We start from the raw sequence: 19,929 nt of genomic DNA on the forward strand, positions 1-19,929 counted from the left end.
ACGGTCAACGACACCGGGCACGAGGGACGGTCAATCACACCGAGTGCGAGGGATAGTCAATCACACCGTGCGTGAGGGACGGTCAATCACAGCGTGCGCGAATGACGGTCAATCAAACCGTGCATGAGGAATGGTCAACGACAGAGCGCGAGGGACGGTCAATCACACCGTGCGCGAGAGAAGGTCAATCACACTGAGCGCGAGCGGCGGTCAATGACACAGAGCGCGAAGGACGGTCAACGACACAGAGCGTGAGGGACGGTCAACAACAATGTGTGCGAGGGACGGTCAACGACCCAGAGCGAGAGGGACGGTCAATAACAATGTGTGCGAGGGAAGGTCAACGACAATGTGTGCGAGCGACGGTCAATCACACCGTGCGCGAGGGACGGTCAATCACACCGTGTGCGAGAGACGGTCAGTCAAACCATGGGTAGGGACGGTCAACGACAGCGTGCGAGAGGGACGGTCAACGACACCGAGCGCGAGGTACGGTCAACGACAGCATGTGCAAGGGACGGTCAAAGACACTGGGCGTGAGGGACGGTCAATCACACCGCGTGAGGGATGGTCAATCACACCGGGCGTGAGGGACGGTCAATCACACCGGGTGCGAGGGACGTTCAACGACAGCGTGCGCGAGGGACGGTCAAAGACACCGAGCGTGTGGGACGGTCAATCACACCGGGTGTGAGGGACGGTCAATCACACCGGGCGCGAAGGATGGTCAATCACATCGTGCGTGAGGGACGGTCAACGACACAGAGCGCGAGGGATGGTCAATCACACCGTGGGCGAGGGACGGTCAATCACACCGTGCGCGAGGGACGGTCAATCAAACCGCGCGTGAGGAACGGTCAACGACACCGAGCGCGAGGGATGGTCAATCATACCATGCGCGAGGGACAGTCAATCACACCGTGCCCGAGGGACGGTCAATCACAGCATGCGCGAGGGACGGTCAATCACACCGTACGCGAGGGTTGGTCAACGACAACGTGCGCGAGGGACGGTCAATCACACCGTGCATGCAGGACGGTCAATCACACCGCGCACGAGGGACGGTCAACGACACCGGGCGCAAGGGACGGTCAACGACACTGGGCGCGAGGGATGGTCAACGACACCGGGCGCGAGGGACAGTGAATCACAGCATGCGCGAGGGACGGTCAACGACAGCGTGCGCGAGGGACAGTAACGACACAGTGTTCAAGGGACGGTCAACCACACCGGGTGCGAGGGAGGGTCAGCGACACCGCGTGTGAGGGACGGTCGACACCAGGCACGAGGGACGGTCAATGACACCGGGCGTGAGGGACGGTCAATCACACGGTGCGCAAGGGACGGTCAACGACACCGGGCGCGAGGGCGGTCAACGACACGGAGCACGGGGGATGGTAAACGACACAGAGCGCAAGGGACGGTCAACGACAACGTGTGCAAGGGACGGTCAATCTTCGTGAAGGACGGTCAATCACACCGTGCGTGAGGAATGGTCAATCACACCGTGCGCGAGGGACGGTCAATGACACTGGGCACGAGGGGCGGTCAACGACACCGGGAGCGAGAGAAGGTCAATCACACTGAGCGCGAGCGGCGGTCAATGACACAGAGCGCGAAGGACGGTCAACGACACAGAGCGTGAGGGACGGTCAACGACAATGTGTGCGAGGGACGGTCAACGACCCAGAGCGAGAGGGACGGTCAATGACAATGTGTGCGAGGGAAGGTCAACGACAATGTGTGCGAGCGACGGTCAATCACACCGTGCGCGAGGGACGGTCAATAACACCGTGTGCGAGAGACGGTCAATCATACCATGGGTAGCGACGGTCAACGACAGCGTGCGCGAGGGACGGTCAACGACACCGAGCGCGAGGTACGGTCAACGACAGCATGTGCAAGGGACGGTCAAAGACACCGGGCGTGAGGGACGGTCAATCACACCGCATGAGGGACGGTCAATCACACCGGGCGTGAGGGACGGTCAATCACACCGGGCGCGAGGGACGTTCAATGACAGCGTGCGCGAGGGACGGTCAAAGACACCGAGCGTGAGGGATGGTCAATCACACCGGGTATGAGGGACGGTCAATCACACCGGGCGCGAGGGACGGTCAATCACATCGTGCGTGAGGGACGGTCAATCACACCGGGTGTGAAGGATGGTCAATCACAACGGGCGCGAGGGACAGTCAATCACACCGTGCATGCGGGACGGTCAATCACACCGCGCACAAGGGACGGTCAACGACACCGGGCGCGAGGGACAGTGAATCACAGCACGCTCGAGGGACAGTCAACGACAGCGTGCGCGAGGGACAGTAACGACACAGTGTTCAAGGGACGGTCAACCACACCGGGTGCGAGGGAGGGTCAGCGACACCGCGTGTGAGGGACGGTCGACACCAGGCGCGAGGGACGGTCAACGACACCGGGCGCGAGGGGCGGTCAACGACACCGGGCACGAGGGCCAGTCAACGACACTGGGCGCGAGGGATGGTCAATGACACCGGGCGCGAGGGACAGTGAATCACGGCGTGCGTGAGAGATGGTCAGTGACAACGTGCTAGACAGCGGTCAGTGTCACCGTGCACTATAGACAGTAAATCACACCGTGCGCGAGGGACGGTCAATCACACCGTGCGCGAGGGAAGGTCAATCAGACCGGGCGCGAGGGACGGTCAAACACACCACGCACGAGGGACGGTCAACGACACCAGGCACGAGGGACGGTCAATCACACCGGGTGCGAGGGACGGTCAAACACAGCGTGCACGAGGGACGGTCAATCACACCGTGCGTGAGGGACGGTCAATCCCAGAGTGCGCGAGGGACGGTCAATCACACCGTGCACAAGGGATGGTCAATCACAGCGTGCGCGAGGAACAGTCAAACACACCGCATGCGAGGGACGGTCAATCACACCGTGCGCGAGGGACGGTCAATCACAGCGTGCGCGAGGGATGGTCAATCACACCGTGCGCGAGGAACGCTCAATCACACCGAGCGTGAGGGACGGTCAACCACACCGGGTGCGAGGGACGGTCAATCACAGCGTGCGTGAGGGACAGTCAAACACACCGCACGCGAGGGATGATCAACGACACTGGGCACGAGGGACGGTCAAACACACGGCGCGCGAGGGACGGTCAATCACACCGTGCGCGAGGGACGGTCAATCACACCGTGCGCGAAGGACGATCAATCACAACGTGTGCGCGGGACGGTCCACGACATCGGGCATGAGCGGCGGTCAACGACACAGTGCGCGAGGGACGGTCAACGACACAGAGCGCAAGGGACGGTCAACGACAATGTGTGCGAGGGACGGTCAATTACACCGTGCGCGAGGGATGGTCAATGACACTGAGCGCGACGGACAGTCAATGACAACGTGCGCGAGGGACAGTCAATTACACCGTGCGCGAGGGATGGTCAATGACACTGAGCGCGACGGACAGTCAACGACAATGTGTGCGAGGCTGGTCAATCACACCGTGCGCGAGGGACGGTCAATCACACCGTGCGCGAGAGAAGGTCAATCACACTGAGCGTGAGCGGCGGTCAACGACACAGAGCGCGAAGGACAGTCAACGACACAGAGCGCGAGGGACGGTCAACGACAACGTGTGTGAGGGACGGTCAACGACACAGAGCGCGAGGGACGGTCAACGACAATGTATGCAAGCGACGGTCAATCACACCGTGCGCGAGGGACGGTCAATCACACCGTGCGCGAGGGACGGTCAATCACACCGTGTGCGAGGGACGGTCAATCAAACCACGGGTAGGGATGGTCAACGACACAGTGCGCGAGGGACAGTCAATGGCACATTGCGCGAGGGACGGTCAACGACACCGGGCGCGAGGTACGGTCAACGACAGCGTGCGCAAGGGACGGTCAAAGACACCGGGCGTGAGGGACGGTCAATCACACCGGGCGCGGGGGACGGTCAATCACACCGTGGGCGAGGGACAGTCAATCATACCATGCGCGAGTGACGGTCAATCAAACCGCGCATGAGGAACGGTCAATGACACCGAGCGCGAGGGATGGTCAATCATACAGTGCGCGAGGGACAGTCAATCACAGCGTGCGCGAGGGACGGTCAATCACACCGTGCCCGAGGGACGGTCAATCACAGCGTGCGCGAGGGACGGTCAATCACACCGTGCGCGAGGGTTGGTCAATGACAACGTGTGCGAGGGACGGTCAATCACACCTTGCGCGAGGGACGGTCAATCACACCGTGCGCGAGGGATGGTCAACGCCACAGAGCGCGAGGGACGGTCAACGACAATGTGCGCGAGGGATGGTCAATCACACCGTGCGCGACAGACGGTCAATCAAACCGCGGGTGAGGAACGGTCAACGACACCGAGCACGAGGGATGGTCAATCATACCGTGAGCGAGGGACGGTCAATCACACCGTGCGTGAGGGATGGTCAATCATACCGTGCACGAAGGACAGTCAATCACAGCGTGCGCGAGGGACCGTCAATCACACTGTGCGCGAGGGATGGTCAACGACAACGTGCACGAGGGACAGTCAATCACACCGTGCGCGAGGGACAGTCAACGACAAAGTGCACGAGGGATGGTCAGCGACACCGCGTGCGAGGGATGGTCTGCGACACCGTGCGCGAGGGATGGTCAGCGACACTGTGCGCGAGGGACGGTCAGTGACACTGCGTGCGAGGGACGGTCAGCGACACCATGCGTGAGGGATGGTCAACGACACCGGGCGCGAGGGACGGTGAATCACAGCAGGCACGAGAGATGGTCAGTGACAGCATGCTAGAGAGATGGTCAGTGCACTTAGGACAGTCAATCACACCGCGCGTGAGCGACTGTCAATCACACCGAGCGCGAGGGACGGTCAATCACACCATGCGCGAGGGATGGTCAACGACACCATGCGCGAGGGATAGTCAATGACACCGGGCGCGAGGGACGGTCAATCACACCGGGCATGAGGGACAGTCAATCAGACCGGGCACGAGGGACAGTCAATGACACCGGGCACGAGAGACGGCCAACGAAACCGGGCGCGAGGGACGGTCAACAACACCAGGAGCGAGGGACGGTCAATGACACCGCACACGAGGGACGGTCAGCGACACCGCGCGCGAGGGACGGTCAACGACCCGTGTGCGAGGGACAGTCAATCACACTGGGCGCGAGGGACAGTCAACGACACCGGGCGCGAGGGACGGTCAATCACACCGTGCGCGAGGGACGGTCAATGACAGGGTGTGCGAGGGACGGTCAATGACAGGGTGTGCGAGGGACGGTCAACGACAGGGTGCGCGAGGGACGATCAATGACACAATGTTCAAGGGACGGTCAACCACACCGGGTGCGAGGGACGGTCAATCACACCGCGTTCGAGGGATGGTCAGCGACACCGCGCCTGAGGGACGGTCATCGACACCAGGCGCAAGGGACGGTCAACGACACCGCGCGCGAGGAACGGTCAACAACAGCGTGCGCGAGGGATGGTCAACGACACAATGTTCAAGGGACAGTCAACCACACCGGGTGCGAGGGACGGTCAATCACACCGCGTTCGAGGGATGGTCAGCGACACCGCGCCTGAGGGACGGTCATCGACACCAGGCGCGAGGGACGGTCAACGACACCGGGCGTGAGGGACGGTCAATCACATGGTGCGCGAGGGATGGTCAATGACAACGGGCGCGAGGGACGGTCAATCAAACCGTGCGCGAGGGACGGTCAATCACACCGTGCGCGAAGGACGGTCAATCACAACGTGTGTGAGTGACACTCAACGACACCGGGCGCGAGCGGCGGTCAACGGCACTGTGCGCGAGGGATGGACAACGATAACGTGCGCGAGGGACGGTCAATCACACCCTGCGTGAGGATCGGTCAACGACACCGAGCGTGAGGGACGGTCAATCACACCGTGCGCGAGGGACGGTCAATCACACCGTGCGCGACGGACGGTCAATGACAACGTGCGCAAGGGACGGTCAATTACACCGTGCGCGAGGGACAGTCAATCACACCGTGCGCGAGTGACGGCCAATCAAACAGCGCGTGAGGAACAGTCAACGACAGAGCGCGAGGGACGGTCAATCACACCGTGCGCGAGAGACGGTCAATCACACTGAGCGCGGGCGGCGGTCAATGACACAGAGCGCGAAGGACGGTCAATGACACAGAGCGAGAGGGACGGTCAATCACACCGTGCGCGAGGGACGGTCAATCACACCGTGCGCGAGGGACGGTCAATCACACCGTGCGCGAGGGACGGTCAATGACAACGTGCGCAAGGGACGGTCAATTACACCGTGCGCGAGGGACAGTCAACCACACCGTGCGCGAGTGACGGCCAATCAAACAGCGCGTGAGGAACAGTCAACGACAGAGCGCGAGGGACGGTCAATCACACCGTGCGCGAGAGACGGTCAATCACACTGAGCGCGGGCGGCGGTCAATGACACAGAGCACGAAGGACGGTCAATGACACAGAGCGTGAGGGACGGTCAATCACACCGTGTGCGAGGGACGCTCAATCACACCGTGCGCGAGGGACGGTCAATCACACCGTGCGCGAGGGACGGTCAATGACAACGTGCGCGAGGGACGGTCAATTACACCGTGCGTGAGGGACAGTCAATCACACCGTGCGCGAGTGACGGCCAATCAAACAGCGCGTGAGGAACGGTCAACGACAGAGCGTGAGGGACGGTCAATCACACCGTGCGCGAGAGACGGTCAATCACACTGAGCGCGGGCGGCGGTCAACGACACAGAGTGCGAAGGACGGTCAATGACACAGAGCGTAAGGGACGGTCAACGACAACGTGTGCGAGGGACGGTCAACGACACAGAGCGCGAGTGACGGTCAACGACAACGTGTGCGAGGGACGGTCAACGACAACATGTGTGAGGGAAGGTCAACGACAATGTGTGCGAGCGACGGTCAATTACACCGTGCGCGAGGGACGGTCAATCAAACAGTGCGCGAGGGATGGTCAATCAAACCGCGGGTGAGGAATGGCCAATCACACGGTGCGTGAGGAACAGACAATGGCACCCTGTGCGAGGGACGGTCAACGACAGCGTGAGCGAGGGACGGTCAACGACACCGGGTGTGAGGGACGGTCAATCACTGCACGTGAGAGACGGTCAATCACACCGGGCGTGAGGGACGGTCAATCACACCGGGCGCGAGGGACGTTCAATGACAGCGTGCGCGAGAGACGGTCAAAGACACCGTGAGTGAGGGACGGTCAATCACACCGGGCGTGAGGGATGGACAATCACACCGGGCGCGAGGGACGGTCAACGACACCGGGCGTGAGGGACGGTCAACGACACCAGGCACGAGGGACGGTCAATGACAAAGAGCGCGAGGGACGGTCAATCACACCATGTGCGAGGGACGGTCAACGACACAGAGCGCGAAGGAAGGTCAATGACACCGAGCGCGAGGGACCGTCAATCACACCGTGTGCGAGGCACGGTCAACGACACCGAGCGTGAGGGACGGTCAACCACACCGTGCGCGAGGGACGGTCAATCACACTGTGCGTGAGGGACGGTCAATCACAGCATGCGCGAGGGATGGTCAACGACAATGTGTGCGATGGACGGTCAACGACAACGTGCGCGAGGGACGGTCAACGACACCGTGTGTGAGGGACGGTCAATCAAACCGCACGTGGGGAACGGTCAACGACACTGAGCGCGAGGGACGGTCAATCACACTGTGCGTGAGGGACATTCAATCACGCCATGCGCGAGGGACGGTCAATGACACCGTGTGCGAGGGACGGTCAACGACACCGGGCGTGAGGGATGGACAAAGACACCGGGCGTGAGGGACGGTCAATCACACCGGGCATGAGGGATGGTCAATCACACTGGGCGCGAGGGACGTTCAACGACAGCGTGCGCGAGGGACGTTCAACGACAGCATGCGCGAGGAACGGTCAAAGACACCGGGCGTGAGGGACGGTCAATCACACCGGGCGTGAGGGACGGTCAAACACACTGGGCGCGAGGGACGGTCAATGACAGCGTGCGCGAGAGACGGTCAAAGACACCGTGCGTGAGGGACAGTCAATCACACCGGGCGAGAGGGACGGTTAATCACACCGGGCGCGAGGGACGGTCAATCACACCGGGCGTGAGGGACGGTCAACGACAGCGTGCGCGAGGGACGGTCAATCACACCGGGTGTGAGGGATGGTCAATCACACCGTGCGCAAGGGACGTTCAACGACAGCGTGCGCGAGGGACGGTCAACGACAGCGTGCGCAAGGAATGGTCAAAGACACCGGGCGTGAGGGACGGTCAATCACAACGTGCGCGAGGGACGGTCAATCACACCGTACGCGAGGGACGGTCATTCAGACCGGGCGCGAGGGACGGTCAACAACACCGTGCGCGAGGGACGGTCAATCACACTGTGCGTGAGGGATGGTCAATCACAGCATGCGCGAGGGATGGTCAACGACAATGTGTGCGACGGACGGTCAACGACAACGTGCGCGAGGGACGGTCAACGACACCGTGTGTGAGGGACGGTCAATCAAACCGCACGTGGGGAACGGTCAACGACACTGAGCGCGAGGGACGGTCAATCACACCGTGCGTGAGGGACATTCAATCACGCCATGCGCGAGGGACGGTCAATGACACCGTGTGCGAGGGACGGTCAACGACACCGGGCGTGAGGGACGGACAAAGACACCGGGCGTGAGGGACGGTCAATCACACCGGGCATGAGGGATGGTCAATCACACTGGGCGCTAGGGACGTTCAACGACAGCGTGCGCGAGGGACGTTCAACGACAGCATGCGCGAGGAACGGTCAAAGACACCGGGCGTGAGGGACGGTCAATCACACCGGGCGTGAGGGACGGTCAAACACACTGGGCGCGAGGGACGTTCAACGACAGCGTGCGCGAGAGACGGTTAAAGACACCGTGCGTGAGGGACAGTCAATCACACCGGGCGAGAGGGACGGTTAATCACACCGGGCGCGAGGGACGGTCAATCACACCGGGCGTGAGGGACGGTCAACGACAGCGTGCGCGAGGGACGGTCAATCACACCGGGTGTGAGGGATGGTCAATCACACCGTGCGCAAGGGACGTTCAACGACAGCGTGCGCGAGGGACGGTCAACGACAGCGTGCGCAAGGAACGGTCAAAGACACCGGGCGTGAGGGACGGTCAATCACAACGTGCGCGAGGGACGGTCAATCACACCATACGCGAGGGACGGTCATTCAGACCGGGCGCGAGGGACGGTCAAACACACCGTGCGCGAGGGATGATCAATGACACCGGGCACGAGGGACGGTCAAACACACCGGGCGCAAGGGACGGTCAATCACACCGGGCGTGAGGGATGGTCAATGACACCGGCTGTGAGGGACGGTCAACGACACAGAGAGCAAGGGATGGACAACGACAACATGTGCGAGGGACAGTCAAACACACCGGGCGCAAGGGACGGTCAATCACACCGTGCGCGAAGGACGGTCAATCACAACGTGTGAGAGGGATGGTCAATGACACCGGGTGCGAGGGACGGTCAACGACACAGAGAGCAAGGGACGGACAACGACAACGTGTGCGAGGGACGGTCAATCACACCGTGCGCAAAGGACGGTCAATCACACCGTGCACGAGGGACGGTCAACGACAAAGAGCGCGAGGGATGGTCAATCACACCAGGTGCGAGGGATGGTCAACAACACAGAGTGCGAGGGAAGGTCAATGACACCGAGCGCGAGGGACGGTCAATCGCACCGGGCGCGAGGGACGGTCAATCACACCGTGCGCGAGGGACGGTCAATCACACCGTGCGCGAGGGACGGTCAATGACACTGGGCGCGAGGGACGGTCAATCACACCGTGCGCGAGGGACAGTCAATGACACCGGGCGCGAGGGACGGTCAACGACACCGGGCGCGAGGGACGGTCAATCGCACCGTGCGCGAGGGATGGTCAATCACACAGGGTGCGAGGGACTGTCAATCACACCGGGCGCGAGGGATGGTCAACGACACCGGGCGCGAAGGACGGTGAATCACAGCGTGCGCGAGAGATGGTCAGTGACAGCATGCTAGCGAGACGGTCAGTGTCACCGTGCACTATGGACGGTCAATTACACCACGCGCGATGGATGGTCAAACACACCGTGCGCGAGGGACGGTAATTCAGACCGGGCACGAGGGATGGTCAATCGCACCGCACGTGAGGGATGATCAATGACACCGGGCAAGAGGGACGGTCAAACACACCGGGCACGAGGGACAGTCAATCACACCGTGCGCGTGGGACGGTCAATGACACTGGGCGCGAGGGACGGTCAATCACACCATGCATGAGGGACGGTCAACGACACAGAGCGCGAGGGACGGTCAACGACAACGTGTGCGAGGGAAGGTCAACGGCAACGTGTGCGAGGGATGGTCAATCACACCGTGCGCGAGGGACGGTCAATGACACAGAGCGCGAGGGACGGTCAACGACACCGAGCGCGAGGGACAGTCAATCACACCGTGCGAAGGGACGGTTAATCACACCATATGCGAGGCACGGTCAACGACACCGAGCTAGAGGGACGGTCAATCACACCGTGCTTGAGGGACAGTCAATCACAGCATGCGTGAGGGACGGTCAACGACAATGTGTGCGACGGACGGTCAACGACAACGTGCGCGAGGGACGGTCAACGACACCGTGCGCGAGGGATGGTCAATCAAACCGCGCGTGAGGAACGATCAACAACACCGAGTGCGAGGGACGGTCAACGACACCGTGCGCGAGGGATGGTCAATCAAACCGCGCGTGAGGAACGATCAACAACACCGAGTGCGAGGGACGGTCAACGACAGCATGCGCGAGGGACGGTCAGTCACACCGGGCGCGAGGGACGGTCAATCACAACATGCGTGAGGGACGGTCAATCACACCGTGCACGAGGGACGGTCAATCACACCGTGCGCGAGGGACGGTCTAGGACACCGTGTGCGAGGGACAGTCAACGACACCGGGCGCGAGGGACAGTCAACGACACCGGGATCGAGGGACGGTCAAAGACACCGGGCGTGAGGGACGGTCAATCACACCATGCGCGAGGGACGGTCAGTCACACCGTGCGTGAGGGACGGTCAACGACACCGGGTGCGAGGGACGGTCAATCACACCGGGCGCGAGGGACGGTCAATCACACCGTGCGCGAGGGACGGTCTAGGACGCCGTGTGCGAGGGCCGGTCAACGACACCGGGCGCGAGGGACGGTCAATGACACCGGGCATGAGGGACAGTCAATCACAACGTGCGTGAGAGACGGTCAATCATACCGGGTGTGAGAGATGGTCAATCACACCGGGCGTGAGGGACGGTCAATCACACCGGGCGCGAGGGACGTTCAACGACAGCGTGCGCGAGGGATGTTCAACGACGGCATGCGCGAGGGACGGTCAAAGACACCGGGCATGGGGGACGGTCAATCACACCGGACGTGAGGGACGGTCAATCACACCGGGAGCGAGGGATGTTCAACGACAGCGTGCGCGAGGGACGGTCAATCACACCGTGCGTGAGGGACGGTCTAGGACACCGTGTGCGAGGGATAGTCAACGACACCGGGCGCGAGGGACAGTCAACGACACCGGGATCGAGGGACGGTCAAAGACACCGGGCGTGAGGGACGGTCAATCACACCGTGCGCGAGGGACGGTCAGTCACACCGTGCGTGAGGGACGGTCAACGACACCGGGTGCGAGGGACGGTCAATCACACCGGGCGCGAGGGACGGTCAATCACACCGTGCGCGAGGGACGGTCTAGGACACCGTGTGCGAGGGCCGGTCAACGACACCGGGCGCGAGGGACGGTCAACGACACCGGGCATGAGGGACAGTCAATCACACCGTGCGTGAGAGACGGTCAATCATACCGGGTGTGAGAGATGGTCAATCACACCGGGCGTGAGGGACGGTCAATCACACCGTGCGCGAGGGACGGTCAGTCACACCGTGCGTGAGGGACGGTCAACGACAGCGGGTGCGAGGGATGGTCAATCACATTGGGCGCGAGGGACGGTCAATGACACCGGGCGTGAGGGACGGTCAAAGACACCGGGCGTGAGGGACGGTCAATCACACCGTGCGTGAGGGACGGTCAATCACAGCATGCGCGAGGGACGGTCAACGACAATGTGTGCGACGGACGGTCAACGACACCGTGCACAAGGGACGGTCAAACACACCGTGAACGAGGGACGGTCATTCAGACCGGGCGCGAGGGACGATCAATCACACCGTGCGAGGGATAATCAACGACACCGTGCGCGAGGGACGGTCAATCAAACCGTGCACGAGGGACGGTCAATCACACCATGTGCGAGGGACGGTCAATCAAACTGCGCGTGAGGATCGGTCAACGACACCGAGCGCGAGGGATGGTCAATCACACCGTGCGCGAGGGTCGGTCAATCACACCGTGTGTGAGGGACGGTCAACGACACTGGGCGCGAGGGGCGGTCAATCACACCGTGCACAAGGGACGGTCAATCACACCATGCGCGAGGGACGGTCAATCACACCATGCGGGAATGACGGTCAATCACACCGTGCGCGAGGGACGGTCAATCACACCGTGCGCGAGGGATGGTCAATCACACCGTGCGCGAGGGACGGTCAACGACAACGGGCGCGAGGGACGGTCAATCAAACCGAGCGCGAGGGACAGTCAATCAAACCGTGCGCGAAGGACGGTCAATCACAACGTGTGCGAGTGACAGTCAACGACACCGGGCGTGAGCGGAGGTCAATGGCACAGAGCGCGAGGGACGATCAATGACAACGTTTACGAGGGACGGTCAATCACACCATGCGCGAGGGACGGTCAACGACACCGAGCGCGAGGGACGGTCAACAACACCGAGCGCGAGGGACGGTCAATCACACCGTGCACGAGGGACGGTCAATCACATCATGCGTGAGGGACGGTCAACGACACCAGGTACGAGGGGCGGTCAATCACACCGTGCGCGAGGGATGGTCAATCACACCGTGCGCGAGGGACGGTCAATCACACCATGCGGGAATGATGGTCAATCACACCGTGCGCGAGGGACGGTCAATCACACCATGCGGGAATGACGGTCAATCACACTGTGCGGGAGTGACAGTCAATCACACCGTGCAGGAGTGACGGTCAATCACACCGTGCGCGAGGGACGGTCAATCACACCGTGCGCGAGGGACGGTCAATCACACCATGCGGGAATGACGGTCAATCACACCGTGCGCGAGGGACGGTCAATCACACCATGCGGGAATGACGGTCAATCACACTGTGCGGGAGTGACAGTCAATCACACCGTGCGTGAGTGACGGTCAATCACACCGTGCGCGAGGGACGGTCAATCACACTGTGCGGGAGTGACAGTCAATCACACCGTGCAGGAGTGACGGTCAATCACACCGTGCGCGAGGGACGGTCAATCACACCGTGCGGGAGTGACGGTCAGTGACACTGTGCGGGAGTGACAGCAGTACGGTCGAGAATGAGGCTCCATTGTTTATTGGTCAAAGGTGCAGAGGTGATGGGGAGTAACCTTTCACACAGGAAGTGTTTAGGGTCTGGTATGCACTGGCTGAGACTGTGCTCATGGCTGGTTCTGTTGTCTTTTTCAAAAGAGAAGCAGGATCATTTGAAGAGAAACTTTTTGCCGGGCAATGGGGGATGGGTGGCAGAGTGGGGCTTGCTGAGTGGCTCTTTACAGACAGCTGGCACAGACACAACCGACCGAATGGCCTCCACATGTGCTGTTGCCATTTTGTGATTCTATTCTATATGGGGCTAGAGCAGATCGAGGGCAGGCACGATTTCCATCAGTTAAAGCCACACCCACTCTCCCAATCTTCTGTTTCATGTCAACCAGCATCCTGCTACCCATTCTCTACATGCCCTCTCAACCTCTGTGCCTAATTTTTGGAACTAATTTCCTGAAGAACGTCTCATGACATGTTTTCCAAACACCTACTTAAACTTCATCTATTAGAACTCTCCTTTGTATTCAGTCCACTTTCTTTACTCTTTGGCTGGGGAAGCAGGGACGTGTCATTCAACAACAAGACGGGAGAGTGGGTCTGATGGCCGTGAATAGCCAGATGAACCTGGCTCTCTGAATATTCTTCTCCAGTTTCTGACCAAAGATGAAAGTCTCCTCTACTTGCTGGACAGGACCCATTTCACACTGAGTGGTGATTCTCCTCCGAAGCTGATTGGTGTGGGAACCTAAAACGTTCACATTGGTAACATGAATGAAGAGTAGGTGTGTTCAAAGGACTCTGTTGAAGTCAGTCTAGAAAACTAGCAAATAACTGACCCATTGTGTCAAATAATCAAAACCGAATCCAATGGTAAATGATGGCTTTCAGCATCTTGTTATGCAAAATTTTAATTGAAATTTCAGCGATACCCAACACTGGATTGGGAGATGGAGACATATCCAACACCTAACAGCACTGTGGGTGTACCTACGCCAGGTGAAATGCAGCAATTCAAGAAGGTGGCTCACCACCACCTTCTCAAGGGCAATTAGAGATGGGTAGCAAATGCTGGCCCAGCCAGGAACACCCACGTCCCACCACCTCGTGGACTCTCATGGTGCAGTTTTCTCTGTAGTTTGCTTTGAAGATTCCAGCACATGGTGATAGGCCTCTGCACAAGTCAGACATCCAGCTGACTAAATAAACCTGACTGGCACTTTACTGAAGATTACCTTTTGTTCCTCAGCTCTCAATTTCCACTCATATAGTGCTTCCTCTTGCCTGTGCCAGCAGTTAATTGTTTATGGGACATTTCGCAGTGATGAGACTAACCATCAGATCCCCATGGTTGTCATTATATAGATCTGGGTTGTGCAGTCAGACCCTGGTTCAGTCACAATCTTAACTTGCAGCAAGAGGTGGGGGGGGAGGCAGTTTTAAATCCGGACATTTCACAGATGTGTTATTGGTTCTGGTGTGTAAGCGAGCTCTAACTCTTTCAGCTTAATACACAAAAATCCCAGCAAAACAAAAGCTGTGGTCACCAGGTAGCCTCATTAACTATCCTCAAGCCTGGCATTTCAAACTATCATCGAGGTGAATCGGAGTGAGATTAATTTATCAGGCTCCACTCATGCTGCACTGATTCAATTACATGGACCTGCACATTTATCTGTACGTGTGAATACTAATGTAAAGTTGAGACTCTATCTAAGTCCTGTTTCAGACATTCTGGCTTTTGATGTTCTGTTCAACTTGTATCTTTGCAGCTACCTGGCGTTTTTGTGTTCAGGTTTTCAGCCATAACCCGGGGGTTTGAGTAAGCAGAGCTCTGAAAGTAAATCACTGAATTATAGGATAGTGCAGAGGAGGCCATTCAGCCCATTGAAACTTCACCAGCTTTCGTTATCCTCCTCCCTCCCACTTTCCTCATATCCCTGCAGCTTTGCATCCTGAACTCCTTGATTACCTTTGTCAGAATGCCATCCTCTCTGTGGTGTTTCTGTAAAATATGCTGAAGTGTTAGTTGGATTCGCTGTTGCAGTTTCTCAACTTTTATTTTCTCCTGAAGCCAAAGACGATCTGGGAGGAGAAGCAATGAAAGAATAAGCACAGGAATCAACCCCACAGCTTCTCACCAGTAATTTTCATAGCCTTCACTGAGTGATTAATATCATTAAGTCATTATTTAAAACACATTAAGGACGGTAGGACAGGTGATGTGTCGCGGCAGCAGCATGTGGGAGATCCTGGATAACACTGTGATCCAGGGTAAACACTTCTGTAGTAAGTGTTTGCAGCTTGAGGGACTCTGGCTCAGAGTCATCGAGCTGGAGGCTGATCTGCAGACACTGCGACACATCAGGGAGGGGGAAAAGTTACCTGGATGCTTTATATCAGGAGGCAGTCACACCACTTAGGATAGGGTCTTCTGATTTAGTCAGTGGCCAGGGACAGGAAAATGTGACTGAGAGTGAGGCAGTTAAGGGGACCCAGAAAGCAGGAGTGTGAGCCTGTGCAATTGTCCAACAGGTTTGAGGTTCTCTCAGCTTATTTGCATGAGAGTGGGGGCTGCAGGGTGGATGAACAAACTGACCATGGCACCGTGGGACAGGAAACCATCCAAGTGGGGGGAGCACAAAGGAACATGGTGGTATTAGGCGACAGGATAGTAAGGGGATTGACACTGTTCTCTGCAGCAAAGAGCGAGAGTTCTGACAGCATTGTTACCTGCCCAGTGCCAGGGTTCGGGGCATTTGCTCAGGGCTGGAGAGGAACTTGCAGTGGGAGGGGGAGGATCCAGTTGTCATGGTCCAAGTAGGTACCAATGGCATTGGCAGGATGAGGAAGGAGGCTCTGCATAGTCAGTATGATGAGCTAGGCACCAAATTAAGAAGCAGAACATCAAAGGTAATAATTCCTGGATTATTACCTGAGTCACATGCAAATCGGTATAGGACAAATAAGATCAGAGGAATGAATGCATGGCCCAAAGGCTGGTGTGGGAGAGCTGGGTTCCAGCTTGTGGGGCACTAGCACCAGTATTGGGGAAAGTGGGATCTGCACCATTGGGACGGTCTACATCTGAACCGTGCTGGGGCTGGTGTCCTTGCAAGCAGCCTAACTAGGGAAGTAGAGGGGAATTTAAACTGAATAGTGGGAGCAAGGGATCAAATTTAGGAAGGTGTGGTAAAACAAAGTGTAGAGACAAGGCAAGAGAGACAGGTATTAATATGGGAAATGATAAACAAAGTGTGATAGGAAGAGACAGAGAGTACAAATCTAAGATGGAATCAGCAAAAAGGCTAGACACTACCAAAATAATAAAAGCACAAAACTAAAGGCTCTGTATCTAAATGCACATGGCATTTGAAACAAAACAGATGAACTGAAAGCACAAATAGAAATAAATAAGTACAATCTGATAACCATTACAGAGACATGGCTACAGGTGACATAGATTGGGATCTGAATATTGAAGGGTACGTGACATTTAGGAAGGACAGGAAGTTAGGTAAAGGTGTAGGGGTGGCTCTGTTAGTTACTGATGGGAATAGCACAATAGAGAGGGATGACCTAAGTTCAGGAAACCAGGATGTAGAAGCGGTTTGGATTGAGATGAGGAATGATAAAGGCAAGAAGTCACTTGTGAGAATGGTGTACAGGCCCCTAATTGTAACTACACAGGAGGGCAGAGTATAAAAGAAGAGATAATGGGAGTTTGCCAGAAAGGTACAGCAATGATTAAACAATGATTAATCTACATATAAACTGAAAAATCTGATGGATAAAGGAAGGCTAGATGAGGAGTTCATAGAATGTTTTTGGGATAGTTTCTTCTCACAGCACGTTCTGGAGCCAACAGAAAACAGACTATACTAGACCATGGTACTGAGCAACAAGATAGGGTTAATTGATAACCTCCTAGTAAAGGCACCCAAAGGTAGCAGTGATCACAATATGATGGAATTTTACATTCATTTTGAGGGAGAAATGAGAAACGAGTGAGTCCAAGGCTAGTATTTTATAAATAAGGGCAATTATGAGGACATGAAAGCAGAGCTAGCTAAAGTGAACTGGCAAATGAGTTAAGGGATTTGTCAATAGAAGTTCGGTGGTAAACATTTAAAACGATATTTCAGAATACGCAGAATATATACATTCTAATGAGAAACAAAAATTCCAAGAGGAGGACCCACCATCCGGTGATTAACTAAAAACGTTAAAGGCAGAATCAAACTTAAAGAAAAATTATATAATTACACAAAGACAGGTGGCAGGTCAGAAGATTGGAAAGAATATAAAGAACAGCAAAGAATGACAAAAAGATTACTAAGGATGGAAAAATTAGAGTATGAGAGAAAGCTAACTATAAAAAAATGGCTAGTAAGAGTTTCTAAAGATACTTAAATAAGAAAAGAGTTAACAAAGTGAGCGGTGGTCCTATAGAGAGTGCATCTGGAGAATTGATAATGGAAAATAGGGAGATGGTGGACGAATTAAACGGGTATTTTGCTTTGATCTTCACCATAGAGAACACAAGTAACATCCTGGAAGTAGCTGTAAATCAGGAAATGGAAGGGAGGGAGGGGGAAAATTACAATCACCAGGGAAATGGTACTGAGCGAATTGTTGGGGCTGCGGACTGACAGATCTCCAGGTCCGGATGGACTTCACCCTCAGGTCTTGAAAGAAGTGGCCAGTGAGATAGTTGATGCACTGGTTTTAATTTTCCAAAATTCCCTAGATCCTGGGAAGGTTCTATTAGATTGGAAATGAGCAAACACAATTCCTTTATTCAAAAAGGGAAGGAGGCAGAAAGCAGGAAGCTATAGGGAAAATGTTAGAAGTAATTATTAAAGATGTTATAGCAGGGCACTTAGAAAAATTCAATGCAATCAGGCAGAGTCAACATGGTTTTGTGAAAGGGAAATCATGTTTAACCAACTTATTGGAGTTCTTTGAAGAAGTCACATGTGCTGTGAATAAAGGCGAACCTGTGGATGTACTGTTCTTAGATTTCCAGAAGGCATTTGATAAAGTGCCATGCTCTGGGAGGCTGCTTAGTCAAACAAAACAAACTTTATTTACATGAGAGCTTCTGTGGTTGTTTTTATATAGCCAGCCTATCATACAGCCATTTTTTCCTAGTCAACCCCCCCCATAGAATTTATTCCCCCGAGCTTGCCATACATTAAGAAGTGACATTCATCACAGCCACAGCAAAGGTTATTGCAGAAAATAGAGCTCATGGTGTAGTGGGTAACAAATTTGCATGGATAGAAGATTGGCTAGCTAACAGGAAGCAGAGAGTTAGCATAAATGGGTCTTTTTCTGCTTGGCAGGATGTGACGAGTGGTGTGGCACAGGGATCAATGCTAGGCCCTCAGCCTTTTACAATTTAAATAAATGACTTGAAAGAAGGGGCCAAAGGAATGGTGGCTAAATTGCTGATGACCCAAAGTTAGGTAGGAAAGTAAATTGTGAATAGGATGTAAGGAGGTTACAAAGTGATAGGTCCAGTGAGTGGACAGAGACCTGGTAAATGGAGTATAAAGTGGGCAAACGTGAAATTGTTCATTTTGGCAGAAAGAATGAAAAAGAAGCTTGTTATCTAAATGGTGAGAGATTGCAGAGCTCTGAGATTCAGCGCAAAAGGTTATTGTGCAGGTACAGCAAGTAATTAGGAAAGCTAATAGACTGTTATCATTTATTGTGAGGGGGAATTGAATACAAAAGGAGGGAGGCTATGCTTCAGTTGTACAAGGCATTGGTGAAACTACATCTGGAGAATTGTGTACAGTACTGGTCTCCTTATTTAAAAAAAGATGTAAATGTGTTAGAAGCAGTTCAGAGAATGTTTATTAAACTAATACCAGGAATGGGCGGGTTGTCTTATGTGGAAAGGTTGGACAGGTTAAGCTTGTATCCACTGGAGTTTAGAAGAATAAAAGGCGACTTAATTGAACCATATAAGATCCTGAGGGGACTTGACAGGGTGAATGTGGAGTGGATGTTTCCTCTTGTGGGAGAATCTAGAACTAGGGTTTAAAAATAAGGGGGCGCCCATTTAAGACAGAGATGAGTCGAGTTTTTTTTTCTCTGAGGGTTGAAAGTCTTTGGAACTCTCATCTTGAAAAGGCGGTGGAAGCAGAGACTTTGAATATTTTTAAGGCAGAGGTGGATAGATTCTTGATTAACAAGGGGGTGAAAGGTTATTGGGGGTAGGTGGTAATATAGGCGTGAGGTTACATTCAGATCACCCATGATCTTATTGAATGACGGAGCAGTCTCGAGGGGCCGAGTGGCCTACTCCTGCTCCTAATTTGTATGGTTGTATGATTGCATGGACCACAGAAGATTCAGGTAC

At 55.8% G+C, this 19,929-nt stretch overlaps 1 protein-coding gene across 1 annotated transcript in view; it reads right to left on the bottom strand.

Annotated features, from left to right (window-relative positions):
* LOC121272105 (nuclear receptor ROR-alpha A) overlaps positions 1-19,929 on the bottom strand; it is a 301,155-nt gene that overhangs the window by 115,120 nt on the left and 166,106 nt on the right. The window contains exon 9 of the mRNA XM_041178549.1: positions 15,529-15,641. Coding sequence (XP_041034483.1) covers positions 15,529-15,641 — 113 coding nt within the window. The remainder of the gene's footprint in view (positions 1-15,528; positions 15,642-19,929) is intronic.

The sequence above is a fragment of the Carcharodon carcharias genome, chromosome 32 (genome assembly GCF_017639515.1).
Source record: "Carcharodon carcharias isolate sCarCar2 chromosome 32, sCarCar2.pri, whole genome shotgun sequence".
Taxonomy (NCBI): Eukaryota; Metazoa; Chordata; class Chondrichthyes; order Lamniformes; family Lamnidae; genus Carcharodon; species Carcharodon carcharias.